We start from the raw sequence: 20,887 nt of genomic DNA on the forward strand, positions 1-20,887 counted from the left end.
GATTAGGTCTCATTTTTTCCTGATCCAACCTTTTCCTCTTTATATACTGATAAACTACCTTTGGATTTTCCTTTATCTTATTTTCTAATATTTTTCATTTTCTTTCTTTGATCTCTTGTTTCTCTTTTAACTTGATCCCTGTATTTTCTACAGGCTATCTGCAGTTTTGAGTTTTTTGTGACTATCATAAATTTTCTTTTTCTGTTTAATCTTCCCCTGTATTTTTCCATAAAACAATGGGGGTCTAAATTTGGCAGTACCTTTCTTATTTTTGGAGGGGACATATCTGCTTTATGCTGTAAGGATCTCACTTTTTAGCATTTCCCATTGATTTATCCTTTGGGAGTGCTGTCCAATCCACTTCCGCCAAATCACTTCGCAGTTTTATAAAATTTGCCTTCCCCCAGTTAGAAACTGTTACTCATGATTTATCTCTGTCCTTTTCCATAATAATTTGGGGCGGCACGGTGGCTCAGTGGTTAGCTCTGCTGCCTCACGGCACCAGGGTTCCAGGTTCGATTCCAGCCTCGGGCGACTGTGTTCAGATATCCTTGTCTGCGTGGGTTTCCTCTGGGTGCTCTGGTTTCTTCCCACAGTCACAAAGATGTGCAGGTCAGGTGAATTGGCCATGCTAAATTGCCCATAGGTTAGGTGCATTAATTAGAGGGAAATGGGTCTGGGTGGGTTGATGTGGACTTGTTGGGCCAAATGGCCTGTTTCCACGCTGGAGCGGATGTAATGTAATACTAAATCTAACTGAATTATGATCATTATCCCTGAAATAGTCACCCACTTGAGGATCATTTCCTAAAATAAATCGAGAATTGCATCTATTCTCGATAGGCTTGTCACGTATTGTTTAAAAATAAAAATCGCTGAATACAATATCTGAATTTTTCACTCTCAGTACCCTTTATATTGTTTGAAGCCCAATTGATATTCGGATAGTACATATCTCCTCCTGTTATTGCCTCTTATTTCCGACAGGTAAAATTTTGTCTACATACATGTTCTTCCATCTGCCCGTCACGACTTGGGGGTCTGTAGTATATTCTTAGCCATGTGACTGCCCTTTGTTTTATTCAACCCGTAAAACCTCATTTGTTAACCCATTCAGTCTATTGTACCTTCTCTCAACTGTAATTCATTCTTTAACCAATACTGCCATCTCCCTCCTTTTTTTGGTCACACACTATCCTGCCTGAAAACTCCACATTCTGGAATATTGAACTGCCAACTTTACCCTCCCTTGGCCAGGTTTCTGTTGTAGCAACATTGTGCTGCCATGTATCTGTCTGTGCCCTTAGTTCACCTGCCTTCTTTGTAATACTCCTTGTATAAACAACTCAACCCCAATTTCCTTTGGATGCTTTTAAACCTAGTTTGTTTTTGTTTTTCCAAGTCATATAGAGAGAGAGTCATTGAGGTGTACAGCATGGAAACAGACCCTTCGGTCCAACCTGTCCATGCTGACCAGATATCCCAACTCAATCCAGTCCCTGCCAGCACCTGGCCCATATCCCTCCAAACCCTTCCTATTCATATACCCTTCCAAATGCCTCTTAAATGTTGCAATTGTACCAGCCTCTACCACATCCTCTGGCAGCTCATTCCATACACTTACCACCCTCTGTGTGAAAAAGTTGCCCCTTAGGTCTCTTTTATATCTTTCCCCTCTCACCCTAAACCTATGCCCTCTAGTTCTGGACTCCTCCACCCCAGGGAAAAGACTTTGACTATTTATCCAATCCATGTCCCTAATAATTTTGTAAACCTCTATAAAGTCACCCCTCAGCTTCCAAAGCTCCAGGGAAAATAGCCCCAGCCTGTTCAGCTTCTCCCTATAGCTCAAATCCTCCAACCCTGGCAACATCCTTGTAAATCTTTTCTGAACCCTTTCAAGTTTCACAACATCTTCCCAATCGGAAGGAGACAGGAATTGCACGCAGTATTCCAACAGTGGCCTAACCAATGTCCTGTACAGCTGCAACATGACCTCCCAACTCCTGTACTCAATACTCTGAACAATAAAGGAAAGCATACCAAATGCCTTCTTCACTATCCTATCTACTGCGACTCCAATTTCAAGGAGCTATGAACCTGCACTCCAAGGTCTCTTTGTTCAGCAACACTCCCCAGGACCTTACCATCGGTGACAACATCACTAAATAATACTCTACCTCATGTTTCCTGATCCGAATCTGACCCATCTCAGCTTACTTTTTTGTTCCCATCCCCTGCCGTGCTAGTTTAAAACCTCACCGACAAAATTAGTAAAAGCACCATGAGGATATTCAACTCAGCTCTATCCATGTTCAACCAGTCAGGTCCCACCCTCTGTAGATATGGTCCCAATGCCTCAAGAATCTAAGTTCCTTCTTGTGACACCATTTCTCCAGTGATGCATTAATCGGATCTATCCTCTTATACCTGCTCTCGCTAGCACATGACACTGGGAGTAATCCTGTGATTATTATATTTGAGGTCCTCCATTTTAATTTACTACCTAACTTCCTATGTTCAGCTTTAAGGTCCAGATCCCTTTGTTTACCTATGTGTACCCCAATCACTGGCTATTCACCCTCTTACTCCAGAATGTCCTGCCGTAGCTCCATGACATCCCCGATGCTGGCACCAGGAAGGTAACATCCCATTCTGATTCACAAATGCGGCCACAGAGGCGCCTGTCTGTATCCCTTACTATTGAATCCCTTATCACTATAGCCGTGCTGATCATTTTGCTCCCTTCTGTGCAACAGAGCCACGTGTGCTACCATGAAATTGGCTGATGCTGCTTTCCTCTGAGATACCATTCCCCTCCCTCCCCAGTTATATCTATTGCACTCAATCTTTTAGCTTCACCTACTCCCCGTCTGACTTAACTCACTATCTTCACACAGAGCACTCATGTTTAGCTAAGCAGCACTCAGTGCAGAGTTCCCCAGGGGTCAGAATTAGGACCCTTGCTTTTCCTGGTATATATTAATGAGCTGGATCTTGGTGTGCAGGGGACAATTTGAAAGCTTGCAGATGGCATGAAACTTGAAATTGTAAACTGAGAAATATGAACTCCAGAAGGACATTGATAAGTTGGTGCAGTGGGCAGATAAATGGCAGATGAGGTCCAATGTAGAGAAGTGTGACGTGATACATTTTGGTAGGAAAAACATTGAAAAACAATATAAAATAGGGAGTACAATTCTATAGGTGGTCCAGAAGTAGAGGACCACATATGGGTGCATATGTGCACAGCTCAGTGAAGATCTGTGGAAACAGCTGGAGAGAGCAATTAAGAAAGCACACAGTGTCCTCGGCTTAACTAATAGAGTACAAAAGCAAGGAGGTGGTGCTGTACTTGTATAAGACGCTTGTTAGACCTCAGCTGGAGTATTGTGTACAGTTGTCAGTGTCATGTTATAGGAAAGATGTGAATGCATTTGAGAGTGTGCAGAAGTGATTTACAAGCATAGTTCCAGGAATGAGAAACTTCAGTGATGAGGATAGATTGAATAAGTTGAGACTGTTCTCCTTGGAGAAGTAAGCTCTTCTCCTTGGAGAAGTAAGAGTTACAAGAGGTTTCCGAATGATGAGTGGCCTGGATAAAGTAGATAGGAGAAGCTGTACCCACTCATAAAAGGAGCAGAATAAGAGGGCATAGATTTTCAGCGTTTGCAAAAGAAGCAAAGATGGGGTGAGAAAAAAATCACTTTCACAGTGAGTAGTCAGGGTACGAATGCACTGCCTGGAAGTGTGATGGAGACAAAAAAACTGGAGATGCTGGAATCAAAATAGACAGGCAGGAGGCTGGAAGAACACAGTAAGCCAAGCAGCATCAGGAGGTGGAGAAGTTGATGTTTCGGGTGTAATCCTTCTTCAGGACTGGGGGTACATGTGGGGGGAGCTGCAGATAAAGGGGGTGGTGAAGTGGGGATAGGTGAAGACAAGTAGAGGGTACGACCTGGTTGGTCAATGGGGGGAATTAACCCGGTTGGTGGCAGGGAGCAGTAGAAGGGAGGAGGAAGGACTGGGAAGGGAGTCAGGGGTTGGGGAGGGAGATTTTTTGAAATTGGAGAGCTCAATGTTGAGTTACCTGCCGGCACACCACCCCCCTCACCTCCAACCAGGGCCCTAAACAGTCCTTCCAGGTGAGACAGAGGTTCACCTGCCTCTAGTCCATCCTAGTTTACTGTATCCAGTGCTTCCAATGTGGTCTTTTCTACATCAGGGAGACCAAACATAAACCAAGGGAACAGTTCCCTGAGCATCTCAGCCAGGCCTGCAGGGGCCGACCGGGTCTCCCAGTCACCCCCCATTTTAATTCCCCTTCCCACTCCCTTTCCGACATGACCATCCTTGGCCCCCTCCGTTGCCACAACAAACCAAACCACAAATTGGAGGAACAACACTTCATCTTCCATCTGCCCGAAGGACTCAACATGAAGTTCTCCAATTTCAAATAACCTCCCTCCCCTTCCCCTGACTCCCGTCCCAGCCCCTCCCCCTCCCTCTACTGCTTCCTGCCACCAACTAGATTCATCTCTCCCATTGACCAACCAGGTCACACCCTCTACCTGTCTTCACCTATCCCCACTTCACCACCCTGCCCCCGCCACCCCCTTTATCTGCAGCTCCCCCTTACACCCACCCCTAGTCCTGAAGAAGTGTTACACCCGAAATGTTGACTTCTCCACCTACTGATGCTGCCTGGCCTGCTGTGTTCTTCCAGCCTCCTGCCTGTCTACTTTGGAAGTGTGATGGAAGCAGGTTCAATTGAGGCATTCAGGAGACCATTAGATAGTTCTTTGGAGATAGAAATGGGGTACAAGGAAAAGGCAGGAGATTGGCTCTAGATAATGATGCTCATTTGAAGAGCCAGTGTAAGCACAATGAGCTGAATGGCTTCCTCCTGTATTATGACAATTCTGTGAAATTTATCATTTTAAAGCAGCTGTAACTTCAATATGACAATTTAACCCTGTTTCAAGGCACAAGGAAACATTTAAAATAACTTCTTTCCTGATTGGCTGTATAATATGTTGCGCTTGTAATCTGGCTCAGATGCATTCTATGGAACTACTTCTGTCAATTTTAATTTGTCCATTCTATGAGATCAAACTCCTTGTGGTTTATAAAGCTATTTTGTTACAAACTCCTATTTCTTCATCAATGTTTTGTCTAACAGTGTAACTGTTACAGGGGCTCATACCCTGTAATATTCCCACCAGTGTTTTCTCATCCCTTGCTATTCCTGAGATGCTGCCTGGCCTGCTGTGCTTTGACCAGCAACACATTTTCAGCTATTCCTATCTCTACCTATCCTGATTCAACTGCTTCCTCCTTCGAGCCAAGATTCTTCTCATTATTTTTCTTACGTTATTCTCAGTGATCGGGCAAATCCCTGCTTTTCCATTTGACAGTCTTTTCAAAGCATCAAGTCATAGAATCCCTACAGTGCAGAAAGAGGCCATTCAGCCCATCAGGTCTGCACCAACCCCCCTGGTAGCATCCCACTCAGACCCACACCCTATTCCTATAACCCCACATGGTTTTTACCATGGTTAACCCACACACCTCTGGACAGTATAATGGCAATGTATAGCATGGCCAATCCACCTAACCTGCACATCTTTGGACTCCGGGAGGAAACTGGAGCATCCAGAGGAAACCCACGCAGATACGGGGAAAATGTGCAAACTGTACGCAGATGGTTGCCCAAGGCTGCAATTGAACCCAGGTCCTTGGCACTGTGAGGCAGGAGTGATAACCATTGTGTTACCATATCCTGCAATATTTAATTGCCAAATTGATTGCATAGTTTCTGTCTCTCTATAATGGCTTTTAGATTAATTCTGTTTATCTCTATTGGTGCCATTAATTCATCTAATCACCAATGCTTTGTACATTCAAACATTGTGCTTCTAATTTTAACTTCCTACCATTTTTCTGTGATTTGAACTTCAATAGCTGATGCAGTATTACTCAAACTCTTTGCTCCTTCCTGTCTCAACTTGTCTTTACCTAACTCACGATTTTGCTCCATGGCCTTGCTCTTTCTCTGTATAGATTTATAAATCTCCCTTGTCTGCAGCCCTAGTTAATTGATTTGCAAAGACACTGCTTCCAGTCTGGTTTAAGCAGAGCCTGCCCTCATGGAACCACTCCTTTTCCTGGTACTGTTGTCATTGCCATGTGAACTGAAAAACCTGTCTCCCACATCTTCTTTGATTCATGCACTAAATTCTCTGGTTCGTTTAACCCTATGTGAATTGCAGTATGCTGGACACTCTCGGGAAGGAGAGGTCATATCCAGAGCATGACACAGCTCGAGTGTGTATACATTTCTGGGATTTTGGGCAGCATGGGAATAGAGTCAAGTTGTAGTGCTGGAAAGGCACAGCAGGTCAGGCAGCATCTGAGGGACAGGAAAGTCAATGTTTCGGGCATAAGCCCATCATCAAGAATGTGGAAGGGGAAGGGGACTGAGAGATAAATAGGAAGATGGGGCTGGGGGGATGCAGCTGGGAAGGCGATGGGTGGATGCAGGTGGGGGGGGTAATAGTGATAGGTCGTTGGGGAGGGTGGAATGGATGATGGGAAGGAAGATGGACAGGTCAAGAGAGCAGGGCTGAGTTGGAGGTTTGGATCTGGGATAAGGTGGGGGGAGGGGGAGATGAGGAGACTGGTGAAGTTAGTGTTGATACTGTGTGATTGGAGGGTCCCAAGGTGGAAGATGAGATGTTCTTCCTCCAGGCGTCAGGTGGCTAGAGTTTGGGGGTGGAGGAGGCCCAGGACTTGAATGTCCTTCGGGGAGTGGGGGAGTTGAAGTGGTCGGCTACAGGACGGTGGGGTTGTTTAGTGCATGTGTCCTGGAGATGTTCCCTGAAACCTTCCGCGAGTTACTGTCCTGTCTCCTTGCTGTAGAGGAGACATCGAGAACAACGTACACAGTAAATGAGGTGGGTGGATGTGTAGGAAAATTTCTGCCGGATGTGAAAAGATCCTTTGGGACCTTGGATAGAATTGAGGAGGGAGGAGTGGGCGCAGGTTTTACACCCCCCCTTTCTCCATTATAAAAGTTTAAAATTTGAAATCTAGTGAAAAGGTGAATAAGGTACCTGACTGAGGGACAGTTATCAGTCAATCACGTAAAGCTTGAAGAGGGCCTTAATAGGTGTTGATTACTATTGAAGTTTAACTTAAAGCATGTCATATAATTTAAGTCAAAATGTAAATAAACTGTAATCTAACCAATTATATTTTTGGCTCAGGGTCTAAGAGTACATGTGAATGCATGAGAAGGTTTGAATTAATTTACAGTTTCACTTAATGAAATTACTCAATCAATCCTTGATGTTTTATATCCCTCAGCTGTATGCATGAGAAAGTTCAGTAAAACCTTGCATCGTTCGGTTTCAGATCCAAGCACGATATACCCTCTTTTAGCATTTACTAAAATGACAGCACAATTCTAGCTTGTAATGGGCATGTGCTGTCTGCCATATTGCAGGCTTTATAGCCCTCTGAAAAACAGGGGGTGTCCATGACCAAATTTCAATGCTATTATTTTTGTAACAGTGTCAATATGACAAATTTATTTTTAACAAGGATGAGCTAAGCAAGATACTGAAAGGTTAATTCTGAACTTTGTTTCCTGATCAGCAGTTTTGCAATTTGAATCCAATATTTTAATGCAAAGAACTGTACTCACCTAGTATTTTACTTCTGATGTCCACTTGATGCTTGAGTGCAGTGAGTTGAATTCAACAGCTTTGGTCTCATTTAATTCTTTGCTCTGGGCACGCCCAGTCTGAAACAGCCTTCATTATTCATTGATTCGCTGCAAAAACCAAGTTTTACAATTAATGGCTCTTTACATTTTTAATGTAGAGAGCCATTAAACTGGAATTTGCTGCTAATTGCTTTTAATTTGGTTTTAGTACAATGCTTTTAGTGATTTTATGGATCACTTAGTGTAAAAGTGCATTAGGTACAGGTTCTGCTAAACCATAATCCAAAGCAAACGTAAAAGGCTATGCATTTCATCAATACATTTAAAGGGAAACTAGATAAGTACAGGATGGAGAAAGTTATAGAATGATGTTAATATGCTGAACATTGTCACTGGCTTAGACCTGTTGGTCCGTTTAGACTGTTTCTGTGCCATAGAATTATTTGCCTTGCTGTATTTATCCATGTGTTATTCAAAAATAGTTCTGAACCTATCCACTGATTATCGAGAACAAGGACTGGACACAATACTAGGTGTAGAATGAATGGAATCAGTCATTATGCTTAAGTGGAGTTAGATGCACATTGATTAAGACCATAAGACATAGGAGTGGAAGTAAGGCCATTCGGCCTATCGAGTCCACTCCGCCATTCAATCATGGCTGATGGGCATTTCAACTCCACTTACCAGCGTTCTCCCGGTAGCCCTTAATTCCTCGAGACAACAAGAATCTATCAATCTCTGCCTTGAAGACATTTAGCGTCCCGGCCTCCACTGCACTCCGTGGCAATGAATTCCACAGGCCCACCACCCTCTGGCTGAAGAAATGTCTCCGCATTTCTGTTCTGAATTGACCCCCTCTAATTCTAAGGCAGAGTCCACGGGTCCTAGTCTCCTCGCCTAATGGAAACAATTTCCTAGCGTCCACCCTTTTCAAGCCATGTATTATCTTGTACGTCTCTATTAGGTCTCCCCTTAATCTTCTAAACTCCAATGAATACAATCCCAGGATCCTCAGCCATTCCTCATATGTTAGACCTACCATTCCAGGGATCATCCGTGTGAATCTCCGCTGGGCATGTTCCAGTGCCAGTATGTCCTTCCTGAGGTGTGAGGACCGAAACTGGACACAGTACTCCAAATGGGTCCTAACCAGAGCTTTATAAAGTCTCAGTAACACATCTCTGCTTTTATATTCCAACCCTCTTGTGATAAGTGACAACATTACATTCGCTTTCTTAATCACGGACTCAACCTGCATGTTTACCTTTAGAGAATCCTCGACTAGCACTCCCAGATCCCTTTGTACTTTGGCTTTACTAATTTTCTCACCATTTAGAAAGTAGTCTATGCTTTTATTCTTTTTGCCAAAGTGTAAGACCTCGCACTTGCTCACGCTGAATTCCATCAGCCATTTCCTGGACCACTCTCCCAAACTGTCTAGATCCTTCTGTAGCCTCCCCACTTCCTCAGTACTACCTGCCTGTCCACCTAACTTCGTATCATCTGCAAACTTCGCTAGAATGCCCCCAGTCCCCTCATCCAAATCATTAATATATAATGCGAATAGCTGTGGCCCCAACACTGAACCCTGCGGGACACCGCTCGTCACCGGCTGCCATTCCAAAAAAGAACCTTTTATCCCAACTCTTTGCCTTCTGTTAGACAGCCAATCCTCAATCCATCCCAGCAGCTCACCTCGAACACCATGGGCCCTCACCTTGCTCAGCAGCCTCCCGTGTGGCACCTTATCAAAGGCCTTTTGAAAGAATACTACTACTTACCCTCATGGATTCAACCTAGACTGATGCAATAACAGTCACTTTTCTCTGCTAATTGTAATGACGTTAATATCAGCATGGTGCTAACAATTTGCTGTGATGCACAGCCTGCAAACACTACCTTGGGGTTAACTTGACATGAGGAATCTATTCCTGATGAAGGGCTTTTGCCCGAAACGTCGATTTTCCTGCTTCTCGTATGCTGCCTGACCTGTTGTACTTTTCCAGCACCACTCTGACCAAAACCTTAACATGAGGAATGCCATTTCTGAATTCCATGTTCTGGCATGTAATGTAAATTTATCTTTATTTTGGCACAATTGAGTGAACAATTGGAACCTCCAACTGCAGAAGTCATAAGCTTTGTAACAATCAAAAAAATGAAACTGCATTAAAGGGTGATTTTCTGATAGTGCAGTTAAAGTACCATAGGGACAGAAGTAAGCCATTTAAGCCCTTCAAGTATATTGTGACATTTAATTAGATCAGGGCTGATCTTGACCTCAACTCCATTTAATTCCTTTTGTTCCAAAGACTTTGATACCTTATCCCACAAAATTCTATTGATCTTAATTTTGAAAAGTTTAATTGATCCAACTTTGGGTAATACTTTGGGGCATGAGTTTTAAATTTCAGTCCTAATATCTTAGCTCTAACTCTAAGATTATGTTCTTTTGCTCTACATTCCCTGAATAGAAAATTTCTCTGTCTTTAGGAAGAAGAACTTGCATTTGTATAGTGTGTTTCAAAACATTTCAAAGTTGTTTACATTAAGTACTTTTGAACTGTTGTCATGTAGCAGTCTGTTTGCACACACAGTCCCATAGACAACTTACAAGATAATATGGTTAATGATGTTGGTTGAGAGATACATTCTGACCAGTACTTTGATCTTGCCTGCTCTTCTCCAAATGCTGTCATGAAGTCTTTATCTCAACAAATATTTCTTAAAATGTTATTTTTGAATATTGCAGTAAAAGAACCATACTTTTTGGCTTTATCTTATCAGGCCAGAATTGTAAGATAAGGTGTGACCTTCATGGTAACCTCACACTGTTGGCATCACTCTGTATCATAAGCCAGCTGTCAAGTCAAGTCAGCTACCTGACCCACAATTACCAAATCTCACAGGAACAAAATTTATACTGTATGAGAAGAGTGCGCAGATTGGTTCAGTTATTGTTACGAAGAATGCACTGAAGAACAGTTAAATTCAAATCAGCGAACTAATCCGTGAAATATGATCAAGTGTATGCCTGGACATTGAATGAAGCTAGGGAAGAAATTGCAGAGCCCCTTGCAGAGATATTTGTATTGACAGCCACGGGTTAAGTGCCAGAAGACTGGAGGGTGGCTAATATTGCAGCATCATTTAAAACTAACAACCACACAACACCAGGTTATAGTCCAACAGGTTTATTTGGAAGCACTAGCTTTCGGAGCGCTGTGCCTTCAGGTTGTTGAAGGACAACCTCCTGAAGGAGCAGCGCTCCGAAAGCTAGTGCTTCCAAATAAACCTGTTAGACTATAACCTGGTGTTGTGTGATTTTTAACTTTGTCCACCCCAGTCCAACACTGGCACCTCCAAGTCATGGCATTATTTAAGAAAGGCCGCAAGGAAAAGTCAGGGAGCAACAGACCAGTGAGTCTGACATCAGTGGTGGGTAAGTTATTGGAGGAGAGTCTGAGAGACAGGATTTTGATGTGCATAGGCTGATTCAGAAATATCAGCATGGCTTTGTATGTGGGAATTTTCATCTCACAAATTTGATAGAGTTTTTTGAAGAGGTGACCAAGAAAATAAATGAAGGCACAACAGTAGACATTGTCCACATGGACTTTAGAAAGGCCTTCGAAAAGGTTATGCATGGTAGATTGATTAGTAAGGTTAAATCCATTGGATCCAAGGAGAGCTGGCCAATTGAATACAAAATTTGGCTTGATGGTTTGAGACTGAGGGTGGTGCTGGAGGGTGGTTGTTCATACCAGAGGCCTGTTACCAGCTGTGTGCCACAAGCATTGGTTCTGAGTCTACTTTTGTTCATCATTTATATAAAATTTGAATGAGAACATGGGAGGCATGTTTAGAAATTTGCAGATGATACCTAAATTGATGTTTTGGTGGATGGTGAAGAGGTTATCTAAGAGTACAGTGGGATCTTGATTAACTGGGCCAGTGAGCCAAGAAGTGGAGTTTAATTCAGATAAATGTGAGCTGTTGCACTTTGATAAGAAAAACCAAGGCAGGACTTGTCAGTTTAATCGTAGGGCCCTGGGGAGTGTTGTCACACAGAGACCTAGGGGTGCGGGTGCATAGTTCCTTGAAAGTGGCGTCACAGGTAGACAGGGTGGTGAAGAAGGCATTTGTCACGCTTGGTTTCATTGGTGAGAACATTGAGTTTTGGAGTTGGGACATCATGTTGCAGCTGTACAGATATTGGTGAGATCATTTTTGGAATGCTGCGTTCAATTCCAGTTGCCTTTCTATTGGAAGGATGTTGTTAAACTTGAGAGGATGCAGAAAAGATTTACAAGGATGTTATCAAATCTGCAAGGTTTGAGTTATAAGGTGTGGCTGGACAGGCAGAGATTTTTTTCCCCTGGAGTGTAGGGGGCTGACAGGCAACCTTATAGAGGTTGATAAAACCATGAAGAGCATAGATTTAAGGTGAGACAGGAAAGATTTAAAAAGGGACCTGAGGGGCAACTTTTTCACACAGAGGGTGGTGCTTATATGGAAGTCAGCTCCCACTGACTTCTCAGATTTGTCTCCCTCCCTGAGCAGAAGAAGAGGTGGAGGTGAGTAAAATTACATTTAAAAAGGCATTTGGGCAGCTGCATGGATAGGGAAGATTTATAGAGATTATGAGACTAGTTCAGTTTCGGAAACCTGGTCAGCATGGACGAGTTGGGTTGAAGGGTCTGTTTCTGCGTTGTGACTATGATTGCATAGCCAGATGCATTTAATCATGTAATCTAAGATTTAGGTCAGATAATGGGGAAATATGGTTGTGAGAATGTACAATAGACCACTGGAGTTAGAACCAAGATTAGAGTAGTGCTGGAAAAGCACAGCAAGTCAGGCAGCATCCTGAGGAGCAGGAAAATCGACTTTTCAGGCAAAAGCCCTTCATCAGGAATGATGATCAGAAAAAAATTTCCTGCTCCTCGGATGCTGCCTGACCTGCTGTGCTTTTTCAGCACCATTCTAATCTTACTCTAATTTCCCGCATCTGCAGTACTCACTTTCGTCACTAGAGTTAGGAGTTGAAGCAGAGACAGTAGCCTGCAATTTCCTTGGGTTCTCTAAATCCACTGTCAATACTATTTTTGGAAGTGCAGTGGAGATACTATTTAGGTAAATAGGATTTTGTTAAACCAGTGGATTTCAATATTTACAAATAGATTGGATAGTTTAAGGTGGATAAATGTGAATTAACGTGTTCAAACAATTTGTTTCTGTGTTGTTGTTTTTATTTTACTATACATAATGGACAAGATGTGATGATCCTGGTCATTGTCATGGTTCAAGAGCTGGCACCAAGTGCTAAAAGTGTGAGATACCTAAGAGGCTTGCAGCAATGTTAAGTGTGTGAGGTGAAGCTGTGAAATTATGATTCTTGCTTGATAAATTATTGATAGGTAAATGATGGGGGTATGATGCATTGTGTAGTGTGAGGCTAGTGGTACAGTTGACAGAATGTGGCACTTTAAGGTGCATTCACTGACCTTAACCACTTGTCCATTGCTAGCATTGACCTCAATGGATGTCAGCTCCCACTGACTTCTCAGATTTGTCTCCCTCCCTGTGCTTTGTTTATCTCCTGCACTCAGACCTCTAGGGCTGTCAAAGTCCGTAAGAGCCTGCTTTCTTCCATGTAATGTCATTGGTCTTTCTGGTCCAAATTACTTCTGCAGTGCATTCTAATGTCTGCTCAACCCCGAAATGCATCTCATCTTTCAGCGTTGCAGGCTTGCTTTAAGTAGTACAAGCATGTAAATTAGCAAGCAGCTGATGTTTGTATGCTGCTTTGCAACAAATGGATTATTTACATAAAGATTGGTTACATGTTGATAGTATTATCTTTCAATGTTTCATTTCTTCAAGTCCTGCCTGAAATAGCAACCTAAATTCTGTACTTTAGAAAAGGCAAAATACTATGTACTTTTGTCTCTGGCTTAATTACACAAGCTTTTGATAACAAGGTAAGAGTGCTGCCACTGAGCCAAGCTACCCAGGCAAAGATGGAATAAATAATCAAAACTATAAACTAAAGGTTGATTATATATGGATTTTCACTCTTTATTATATAGTAATACAATACATGTACATGCAGGAATATTCCACTTTATCAATTTAAATTAAGTGATCTACATATTCAAGTGCTCAATCACAATGTGCTATTGTGGAACTATACATTTAGCAAAAGTAGCAGTTTATTTTATGCTAGTTATGTATTTCTTTAATAAATGTAATTTTAGTTGAAAATATCAACAGCAATCACACTTACTTATCATGTAACAAACAAAATAATGGCTACATAATTCATATGAAATGAAAGCTCTAGATATTGAAGAATGTAAATTATAAATAGCTGGTTGGCTTTTACTACTTAGACCAGTCCCGTCATTTCCTGACTGACATACAAAAAAGAGGAGCATTAAGCTTAAGGAGAAGGGCAACAAATACACCCTCTGCAAGTTCCCCTCCAAGCCATACACTATCCTGACTTGGAAATATATCACCATTCATTCAGTGTTGCTGGGTCAAAATTTTGGAACTCCCTCCCTTACTGCACTATATTTCCACAAGGACTGCAGTGGTTTTCCACAAGCACCTCACCACCTCCTCAAAGGATGAAGGATGAGCAACACATGATGGCCTAGCTAGTAACCCCACCCACATCCCATGAACTAATTAAAAGAAAAATCAGGAACCAGAATGAAATCATCAAATTGCATTAACTGAACCAGAGAGAAACCTGGACTTTAAGGACTGCCTGGATGTAAACTTTCAAACATTGCACCTGAAGTTTAACTCCACCTTAAAAAAGAAACCTTAGGTATGAACATTAAAATTGATTATCAATTATAAAATTGATTATCTTGCCTGACCATGTCTTTCAATATATATTGATTACTCTTGACTGTTGATCAAATATTACGATGTAGTCTTTTAAACCATTTTTATATACAAATACTCAAAAGGAACAAAATCCAAATAATGTATCATAATACAAAAGTCGTACAATATTGTAAGTTTCTATTAGAATTAAAGATGAATCCTTGCAGATCTGATTATCGAATTGTCGGATTGTCAAATTTAAAAAATCAAAATATGAACAGCATGACCCAGGCTGAATGTTAGAGGAAAGAATTTTCATTTATAATAGTACCTTTCACAGCCACAGGACATCCCAGAGTCTTAAGTCTGTTTTAGCTGATCAGATACAGGATCCTTGAGTACAGTAGCTCAGTGGACCTTTTCCAATCAGAAGACTGATTTGGCTTTTTGCAGCTTCCTTGTGGATTTGCACAGATTGGAATGTTTGCTATATAATAACCCTTCCCAAAACTTGCTTAGTAAAGTATTTTGTATTGAAAGATCTTCTCTTTCCACAGTGATACTTCATTCATTTTGTAAATAGTTTCCTAAATGCTGACATCAATACTTGGCAGTCTACTTTACGATATCATCAGTCTTGGTTTTCAGGAGTGATATTTCATTAATTGATCATGGACCTAGAATTTAAGGAAAAATCAATGGATCGAAGGAATCTATAGACTTGTACAAGGATAGTCGACAAAAGGAAAGAAAAACATCAGTGGTTTCCTTGCTATTATGAAGGGGATCACTGGACCTGAAACATCAACTCTATTTCTCTTTCAACAGATGCTGCCAGATTAGCTGAGTTTTTCCAGCAATTTCTGTTTGTGTTGCTGTATTATTAATCTTCAGGTAAAACATATTGCAGCTTTTAAACAATCGAAAACCTGATGTGAAAATCTTGGATGCACCAGAGTGAAATCTGAACAAAGTTACACTGGGTCATGATTGATTTTGCTGCATGAATACATAATACATTTTAACAACAGTGTGTATATGTATACAAAAAGCTTTCTCAAAGCTAATTACATAAAAGATTCAATTGAAAACCCTGGTATATAGCATAAAACATTTGTGCATACTATTTATGCAAAACTCCAAAATATGGACTATTTGGTTATAGAAGGTATCTTAATACTGTACACAATGTTTATCTCTGACATTAATTCAATTTTATTCACCGTGGAGTCAAGCTATGAACAGAGCAGTACTCATAGCTCCATCTGTGGCCTTCCATCATTCTAACAAGGTACTTGTTGCTATGTTCTCAACATGTTATTTCCATGCTTAATCACACTTTTCTGCTAAAATTACACCACAGCTTGCACAACAAATATTCCAGTGGAGCGAGTTTTCCTAGTTTTGACACACCTCATCTCAGTTTTTCTCAGTGCATGGCTTGCCTTTAAAGGGCACTGTGAACATAGTAACTTTTTTTGCTGTTTATATATGCACTATAAACTACCCATATATATTTCCATCTGCTTCATTTGCAATTGCATATTTGTCTTGGGAACTTCACAGAGCCCAGAACAATTCTACTATATTGTAAAGCTGTTCACACTACTGGCTTCTACCCAAAGCATGGGAAACCTTTATTTTAAAATGTATTGTCACTAAAACCCTTCAATATCTTTGTATTAACTGGGGTTGAAAGTCTAGGCAGAAAAAACACAGGACAACAGTAATAAATTTGGACTGGTAGGGGGCAACATCCTTGCAAGATGTTCCTTAAAGGTTGTGCCACAAGGAATTTGAAAAGGGCCCACACACTTAAAGCTGCAGTGCACTGTGGGAAAAAAGGTTAGAGGACATATTGCACCATATTTATGTAGACTGCTTTTCAGGATTTCTTGGCAGCTACCTGAAACAAATGCTGAGTCAATGCCACTCAGATTTCCTGAGCAGCCCTGGTGGAAAAGGTAGATCAGATTTATTTTTACATGTACGGATCCAGATAGAGTAAGAGTAATATCTTTGCTATGGCATACTTTGGGAACACTCTTGGCAGCATTGATGACCTGATATTCACTTGCAATGTGTAAGCTGCCTGCAAAGTTTTGGTGCTCTGGTAAATAAAATGTTAATGAGGTCCAATGTCCAAATGCTGCAGTAGGTTTGAGCCCCAAAACACACACAAGCAATTTCTACCCTATTATTTCGAGAGGCTCATTCACTGCTTGTCTTCAGCAAACCTGGTTCAGCCTAAATGTATAACAACCCATTCTAAACTGAAATTGGTCTATAAACTAAACAAAGCCCAATATTATATCTCAGGGTGGGGTGAGCAAGGGCATCATCACTCCTGATGAAGGGCTTATGCCTGAAACGTTGACTCTCCTGCTCCTTGAATGCTGCTTGAACTGCTGTGCTTTTCGAGCACCACACTCTTTGACTCTGATTTCCAGTACCTGCAGGCCTCACTTTGTCCAAGGTGAGCGAGGGGGCAAGGGGCAGGCTTGTTTGGGTAGCACGGGACAGGAGGGGGTATAACTTCTGTTGGTGCACTGCTGAAGATTGGGATGGTAATGTGCTGTGTATGTGAGGAGCTACTGCTGAAATACTGGTGTCCACGCTGTAGCCTGCACTATTGTTCGGTAGGATGCGACAAGAAACATACAGATTATGGTAAATCCCAGGACAGTTCTTTAAGTTCCATGATGTAGAACTTAGTATTTTGGATTAATTTCTTGAATAAGTATTGGAAAGTTGTCTATGCTAGGGAACAAGACTGCTTTCCAAACCCTTGGAACAGTACACTGCTATCAACTATTACACAACTTCTATCAATCAATCCTGCCTGAGTTCCATTTTCTGTACACCCTCTTTTCCAGTGTGAAAGTTACATTTTTCATACGAGCAATCCTTATAAAATTTTCATTAAGACTCCAATTTTACATTAAATGATAGAATTGCATTGATGCCTCCTGAACTTCTTTCACATAGGACGATTAGGATAAATAGATTTCCATTGCATTATGTCTGAGCTAAATCTGTTCTAGTCATTGAAAAGCATCACAGTTTCCAAGAACATCTCCACCCCACTCCTTCCCTCCCCCACAGATATCATACTGATGTTTAGATAAACTTCAAACACGAGAAGGGACTAATGCTTTCTCAATTCCCTGAAAGCAGTCTCTGGAACTTACTTGATGAATTAAAACAAATAACATAGTAATTGAATATAAAATGTCATTAAAAATTGTAACATAATACTTTAAGTGGTATAAAATATTTCAACTGAAATAAAACCATTAAAAATAGTTGGTCATAAAACAAAAACAAACTCAATATTGGGTTTAATAAAGCCACAGAACCACTCTATTCTTCCTTCAAATCGAACCTGTAACATGAAGAGAAAATGTATTTTAATATCTAGGATTTTTGAAAAAATACAGTAAAAAATGTTTTTTGTCTCTAGCACTGACACCTCACTGGGGAACAGATTTGAAGACAATGACCACCTTGCAGTGGGTCACTAAAATGGTGTTACCTTCATTTGTCACCCAAAACAATTAATGATAAGGTGGTGCTGATGTTGGACTGGGATGGACATAGTTAAAAATTACACAACACCAGGTTATAGGTTCAACAGGTTTATTTGGAAGCACTAGCTTTCGGAGTGCTGCTCTTTTATCGGGTGGCAGTGGGGCCACTAGCCTGCCCCACTAGTTATCTGATGAAGGAGCAGCACTCTGAAAGCTAGTACTTCCAAATAAACCTGTTGGACCTATAATCTAGTGTTGTGTGATTTTTAACTTAAGCAATTAATGCATTTTTTAATCAACCTGTTTGGACATGTTATAACAGACCTCCAAGCCAGCTATGAATTGAAGCCGGACCTTCTGGCCCAGAATTAGGATCACTATCACTGCACCACAGACCCCTGCCTAAACAGCAAATATTGTTAATGACAGTATAGCTGAGCCTAATACTGTCTTCATCTTTTTCGTGACATGATAACACTAGTATTACTATTTATTTGTCACAAAGGAAACCATTTTAAAAAGATACAATAAAATGTGGAAATGACAGTACTGATCCAAAGTCATTAGAGTCATAGAGATGTACAGCACGAAAACAGATCATTTGGTCCAACTCGTCCATGCCGACCAGATATCCCAACCCAATCTAGTCCCACCTGCCAGCACTTGGCCCACATCCCTCCAAACCCTTCCTATTATATACCTATCCAGATGCCTCTTAAATTATACAATTGTACCAGCCTCCACCACTTTCTCTGGCAGCTCATTCCACACACGTACCACACTCTGAATGAAAACGTTGCTCCTTAGGTCTCTCTTATATCTTTCCCCTCTCACCCTAAACCTATGCCTTCTAGTTCTGGACTCCCCGACCCCAGGGAAAAGATTTTGTCTATTTATCCTATCCATGCCCCTCATGATTTTGTAACCCTCTATAAGGTCACCCCTCAGCATCCGACTCTCCTGGGAAAACAGTCCCAGCCTGTTCAACCTCTCCCTAAAGCTCAAATCCTCCAACCCTGGCAACATCCTTGTAAATTTCTTCTCAACCCTTTCAAGTTTCACAACATCTTTCCGATAGGAAGGAGACCAGAATTGCATGCAATATTCCAACAGTGGCCTCACCAATGTCCTCTTAAGTTCTATTGCTCTTTTACTTCACATCAACAATTTCTGCTAATCATCCTGGGTTGCAAAACTTGTTGCCGCTCACTCTCTGAAAACATGAATCCCGAACCCCCGTACTCACTATGAGGAGATTGACCATGTTACATTCTGTAGTCATCAGCTAAGGGAAAGTCTCCATTACCATTATTGAAGAAAACGGAAAAGGCGAAAAAAAAATCAGAAGGTGCGGAAATATCAATGTGAACTTGGGAAAGATCAATATGGTAAACATCGCATAAAAATTGTTAACTGACAGCGACATACAACTCCTTAGCCCAATTCATATTCGAACAATATTGTTCACTTACCACTGTGTTATCTCCTGAGTCAAGTCAAGTGGTGACAGATCAAAATGGAGCTGGAAAAGAAGCAAAAAGGACTTGGTTGGAATGCAGATTTAGTAAAATTAAGCTGACAGGGCAAAGAATAATAGCTATTTAGAAGTAGTTACAAGAGGGAAATGATCATAATCCTGCCAACATTCTCAAATACCTAGAGAGTCCTCCAGCAAGTTCATGATTTACCCAAGGTTCTTATAAAATCCTAATCAGACTATCATTCTTTTTCTTTTATTTTTCTCATTTTTGGTTTGGAACTGTGACTTGAGAATTGAACTCTGAACAGCAGTTTGCTTTTTAAATAAAAGGAGAGAACAAAAGACTGATGTTTGCTGTTAGAAACCGGCCTGGAAAGGTAATGCAAGTGTTGCTCGAACAAAACTATAGATGAACTGGCACCAAGAGGTTGTTATGTTCTGGGACTGCAGTGAGTTGGATATTGAATTGGTTAATCAAGAGAGGACCAGTGCTGGCCAGCCAACCCCAGCAAATATTGAAAAATAAACAGAAACCAAAGGGTGAACTGTGTTTTGACTGGGCTTTTGGGCAGGCGGTAGTGTTTCTTTGGAAGCTGCAGGACTGTTTTTTTTATTTTGAACTCTCTGGTACAGTGAAAAGAACCCCAATCCCTAAGAAATAAGGACAAGTCTCCAGAGGTCTGTGCAATCAGTCTGCATTGACTGGTGATTTCAGAATTAAAGCAATATACAATCCTACTTGCCTAGAATACAACCTATGCATTTCATGCAGGCTTGGTATCCATTGTTGAAATGGAAATCGGACTGGTAACTTAGGATTTTTTTTTGTTTCTAATTTATCCCTTAATTGTGTCTATTTGTTGGTACATGCTGTCACAAAGCTAGTCCTTTTTCTTTTCTAAAAGCTGTTCCTTGGCTCAAGGAGACTCTGTCCTTGATTTTTTCCAGAGGGGTAATAAACCAGGCTGGGCTCCAATCAGACTGGTTTGGTACAGAGATTAAAGGGTATTGAGAGGCCTTTTGTTTATATGTAAACAGATGAGACTTCAGGCCAAAGTGGTCATGCTTTAGAAGTGACCTGTATAAGGAAAGGGGAATGGTCAGCTCTCTAGCTGAGCTGAGCAGAGCAGTTTTTAGTTCAGTCTTGAACTGGCTGAGAGTTCAACAGTAACTCTCTCTCTCTCTCCTTCTAACTTCAACCAGTAAGCACATGTTCCATTTATACTGGTTTTTAAAGGGAGTTTGCTTATTGGGACTGTTGTGTGTATTTGGAACAGCATACTTAAGTCTAGTTTGGATAGA

The 20,887-nt window shown here is 41.2% G+C and overlaps 1 protein-coding gene across 2 annotated transcripts in view; it reads right to left on the bottom strand.

Annotated features, from left to right (window-relative positions):
* Nucleotides 1-13,819: 13,819 nt before the first annotated feature.
* esyt1a (extended synaptotagmin-like protein 1a) overlaps nucleotides 13,820-20,887 on the bottom strand; it is a 159,698-nt gene continuing 152,630 nt past the window's right edge. Inside the window, exons 30-31 of one of the 2 annotated variants that reach the window (XM_060821180.1) lie at nucleotides 19,578-19,627; nucleotides 13,820-17,960 (exon numbers count right to left, since the gene is read on the bottom strand). In XM_060821180.1, coding sequence (XP_060677163.1) covers nucleotides 17,939-17,960; nucleotides 19,578-19,627 — 72 coding nt within the window. In that variant the 3' untranslated portion in view covers nucleotides 13,820-17,938. The remainder of the gene's footprint in view (nucleotides 17,961-19,577; nucleotides 19,628-20,887) is intronic. The other variant, XM_060821181.1, reaches the window with a different exon arrangement.

Source organism: Hemiscyllium ocellatum, chromosome X (assembly GCF_020745735.1).
Source record: "Hemiscyllium ocellatum isolate sHemOce1 chromosome X, sHemOce1.pat.X.cur, whole genome shotgun sequence".
Lineage (NCBI taxonomy): Eukaryota > Metazoa > Chordata > Chondrichthyes > Orectolobiformes > Hemiscylliidae > Hemiscyllium > Hemiscyllium ocellatum.